We start from the raw sequence: 3,884 nt of genomic DNA on the forward strand, positions 1-3,884 counted from the left end.
CTGCGACCACACACAGGTCTCTAATTCTTTCTGCTTATTGCCCATGCTGCATGCATTGGCGTACAGATGTTTCAGGGAGGAACTCGAGCATGCTGGTTTCCCCCAGCTCTGCCTGTGTCAATTCACCACTTTCAGCCCTCTTCTGCATCTTTTCATCTATTGAGGCTGCAAGTTCTCTTGTGCTCCCTCTTACTGATGTTACTGCACAGGAAAAAGCCTGATCTTTGCTGAAATCTCCCAGTGCTACTGCAGCACAGACCCATTATCTGTGTCTGCTTTCATTTTGAGCTACCATGAAACAACATTCTTTTTTAAATAAAACACAATTTTTATTCGGTAGATAAGTTATTGAATAAATACAGGTAAACATTCAACATTTTTTGATACTTAGCACATACAAAGCCATAAATACAGTCATAAAAAGAAAATATAAATAGAAATATAAATACTCATTAGTTCTTTGATATTTTAACGTTCAATGCAAGTGGACTCATTTCTCTCCCAAATGCTCTGGAATAAGTCAGCCATTGCTCCCCGTGGAGCAGCAGTGACCCAGAGTGCAATGAGAATCAGGCCCAGTGGCACTAATGTCGGATTTACACCAGTGGCACGCTAGTGAGCAGGGATGACCAGAGACGCAAAAGAAGCTACAGGATGAGGGAGGGAGGGAGGGAGAAGGTGCAGGAGGAGGAGGTTTTTGTGGCAGTGCTGGTTGGCAGGAATACATTAGGGCAGTTTACTGCCATGGACAACTTTTGAAACTATCATTTGTTTGAGTCACCAAACTGATATAAGATGCAATGAAAAAAAAAAAAAAAATAAAGAAAAGCACTGCTTTACTCCCTCCCTGCTCGGAGTTACAAACAAAACTTTTCCTCTGTCCCCCTTTCTTCACTCCCTCACCAGCTATTTGTGATTCCCATTCTAAAATCCATAAATTAACAACAGCAAGAATCAGGACTTTCAGGAGGTAATTTGCTCAGATTTGGAAAGGAAATGCCATGTTGAAATCCTGGGGTGTAAGGTGGACATCTCTCCTACGAGGCGTTCATAGGAGGAATTTTTTCTTCCTGATGTTGTTGCTCCCACTAATCCCTCCTAGGACTGCTGGAGGATGACTGGAGTGACACACGTGCACCCCACGGTGATGACTTTCTTCTCCAGGCGGTAGGTGGGCCGGCAGCCCCGCTGCTCCCGCCGGAGGACGAGGATCTCCTGATGGATGGGGACGGAGTTGAGGCTGTGGTCCTCCTGCCCCAGGGGGTTCACGCAGCCAGAGAGGCGGCACTTGGCATCAGCTATCACCCGGGGGAAGCGGTTGGGGTCCTCGTTGAGGCTGGGGATGGGGACACGAAAGGGTTTTATGCACTTGCACAACACAGTTTGGCAGAATCTTCTTGTCTATCTCCATGAAAGCACCATACTATTTACCTGTCTATCCTCTCTATGAGACAAGGCCAAAGAATTTCCCTGTCCTCAACAATTTTAGAATGATTTCCTAGAAACGGAATAAATTTTGCGAGGGTAACACTACAATACCATTCTTTAGGGGTTGATGAATGGGTTGGAGCTAGGTGAATTACAGAACTATCGCAAGCGGACCATTTATTTTTGTTTGGTTTTGCTTTCATTTCGACATTCAAAAATTTCTTTCAGCTATGAAAATGTAAAGTTACAATGTACTGACTTTTCTCTTAGAGTCATAATACTTTGACATATATTGATAAGATTATTAGAAATTATTCCAATGATGCCCTTTTGCACTGCAAACAGTTTCTCTTGGAGAAACATCACCCAACACAAAAATGGAAGTGTACGTCAAGAAGTGTTAGCAATATTCACAGGACTCCAGACACATGCTGAGAACCAGCCATCGTTCACCACAAAAAAGCATCTGTGTAGCACAGTCATTGCAATTTAGAAGACAACTAAACAGTTACCTGTAATCCCAAGGAGCGAGAGACCGGTTCCTGACATCATGGGCCATCCTAAAGGCGTGATCTGAATTGCTGATATGAACGTCCACTTTCACTGTTGTAGGGAATTTGAGATCCTTTTGGTTCAGGCAGTCTTCACTAAGCCTCACAGAACCACTGTCCTTGCTGGGTCGAGGTTCTACTACCCTCCCACGGGGTGAGCTCCTTACAGTGAGTGCTAGCACCAGCATCAAAAGCAGTGATCTGAACTGGAGAGAGAAAGGTGTCGTTGGCTCAGTCCAGTCAAGAGAGAGAGAGCACAAAAAGCCAAGTCTTGACTAGACTGGGCCATAGATGGACCATGTAACTACCAAGAGGAGAAGGATGCAGAACAGAAGCCCTGTCCTGAATTACTTCATCGCTGCGAATCAGCACTGGGCATGGGCTGATCTTCATACTTTTACTTGGGCAAGATGGGCCAGCACGAGTAAACAGCGTAGTGATGCTGATTATACCCATCACAATGGATGCTAAACTCTGATTCAAATTCTGATTCATAGTTGGCTCTGCACCAAGAAGAGCATCTCTCCAACAAGGTATGAAAGGTCCTCCTCCGCAGTCAAACAGCAATGACTTCTGATCTACAAGGTGGGATAAGGACTCAGCTGACCCCATCCCTAAGCTTAGAAATTTAGTAAGCTAGATGCTTTCTCAGGACAGGAAAGGTTGGCCACAGAGCAGTCATCTGCTGGAAATAACCCTTTTATCAATGAAATCTGAGGTTCATGGGCCATTTCCAGGAGCTATGGTTTTACTAAAAGATGACAGATAAACGCAAAGCTTTTAATAAACTCACAAGGGCTGATAGTGCTGCAGATACTACCCAGGCTGAAATTTAAATGCACAGACATTCACTTCACAGTGAAATTTCAGCAATTTTGATAGCATATTTTCTGAGAAAAAGACTGTCTTTTCCAACCCCACATCAACAGTGCTGCTCTTGCAGATAAATAATCAATAACCCATTGCCTCCTCTTCACTCAAGCACTAAACACTTGCAAAAGCTCAAGACAGAAAGCTGTGTCAGGCAGACTTAGCATCCCATTCAGCTCCCACTAAAACCAAGAAGGGTTGCTTGTAGATAACAGCATCACTGGTTCTGCATTCTGCTTTTTCTCTTGCAGCAAATATATCTTAACACTTATACAAAATATAGGTACTTACCCCTGCAGCGTAGCAAGCAAAAGCCATGGCAGATTCCCTGCTGCTTTACGTGGGTGCACACGGTGAAGAAGCACAGGAGTTCTCCTTCCCCAAGACCTCTTCCAGTCCGTGTGTGTCTCAAAGCCAGTTGTGGTCTCCTTTTTATAGTGAAGTTCAACCACTATCACCCTTTCCATTGCAGTAGATAGCTGGCTTACCTGACCCGAGGTTAGGAGCTGATATTTCATTTTCTAGGCCACTTCCTTCCGTCTACCCTCAGAAAGGGGAGGGCAAGTACTATGTCATCAGAATCCTGAATCAAGCAATACAGTTTATTCAGGCAGATAAAGAGATAAGGAAAGAAAAGGAGAAAAAAATTCATCTGGGCAACCTTTTTTTTTTTCCCCTTCCCACCCCCTCTTTCTAATATTAATGTTCTCTCACCACAGACACATCTGTAGATGCACTTCCACGTGCCTCACACAAACCAAATGGCAGAGATTAGCAAGCTGCAAAGTCAGGCACCCAACAAGGGTTTCAAAATGAGGACAGGACATGGAACTTCACAGTTTAACCTCCCTTTGCTTCAACTGCACAATCCGCCTCCACCTCGTCTTGGGGATCCCTGTGTCCTGTGGTGACCAGGCAGGGGAAGAGTAAATGCCCAGGGCAAGTCCTCCTTGGGGACCTCAGAGCACCAGGAGCTGGGATGCCTTCCCCACTCAGTTCTGAGATCCTGTGTTGACACGCTCTGGAGACCTCTTT

General features: G+C 44.9%; 1 protein-coding gene across 1 annotated transcript; it reads right to left on the reverse strand.

The window, feature by feature from the left end:
- Window positions 1–1,076: 1,076 nt before the first annotated feature.
- LOC104338345 (interleukin-17F) lies at window positions 1,077–3,230 on the reverse strand. The gene is made up of 3 exons (XM_009944379.2): window positions 3,141–3,230; window positions 1,941–2,185; window positions 1,077–1,336 (listed from the first exon to the last, which is right to left on the reverse strand). Exons 1-3 carry the CDS (start codon window positions 3,165–3,167, stop codon window positions 1,099–1,101), a joined length of 510 nt encoding a protein of 169 aa, XP_009942681.2. The 5' UTR covers window positions 3,168–3,230; the 3' UTR covers window positions 1,077–1,098.
- Window positions 3,231–3,884: the final 654 nt, after the last annotated feature.

This window comes from Opisthocomus hoazin, chromosome 2 (assembly GCF_030867145.1).
Source record: "Opisthocomus hoazin isolate bOpiHoa1 chromosome 2, bOpiHoa1.hap1, whole genome shotgun sequence".
In the NCBI taxonomy this organism is placed as follows: Eukaryota; Metazoa; Chordata; class Aves; order Opisthocomiformes; family Opisthocomidae; genus Opisthocomus; species Opisthocomus hoazin.

What these genes read in the sequence shown, in the direction of transcription:
- LOC104338345 (XM_009944379.2), bottom strand. Translation starts at nt 3,167, where the DNA reads ATGGCTTTTGCTTGCTACGCTGCAGGG. An exon ending in TTGCTTGCTACGCTGCAGGG is followed by an intron (nt 2,186 to 3,140) that starts GTAAGTACCTAT and finishes TTCTCTCTCCAG; the next exon opens with TTCAGATCACTGCTTTTGAT. An exon ending in CTCGCTCCTTGGGATTACAG is followed by an intron (nt 1,337 to 1,940) that starts GTAACTGTTTAG and finishes CCCCATCCCCAG; the next exon opens with CCTCAACGAGGACCCCAACC.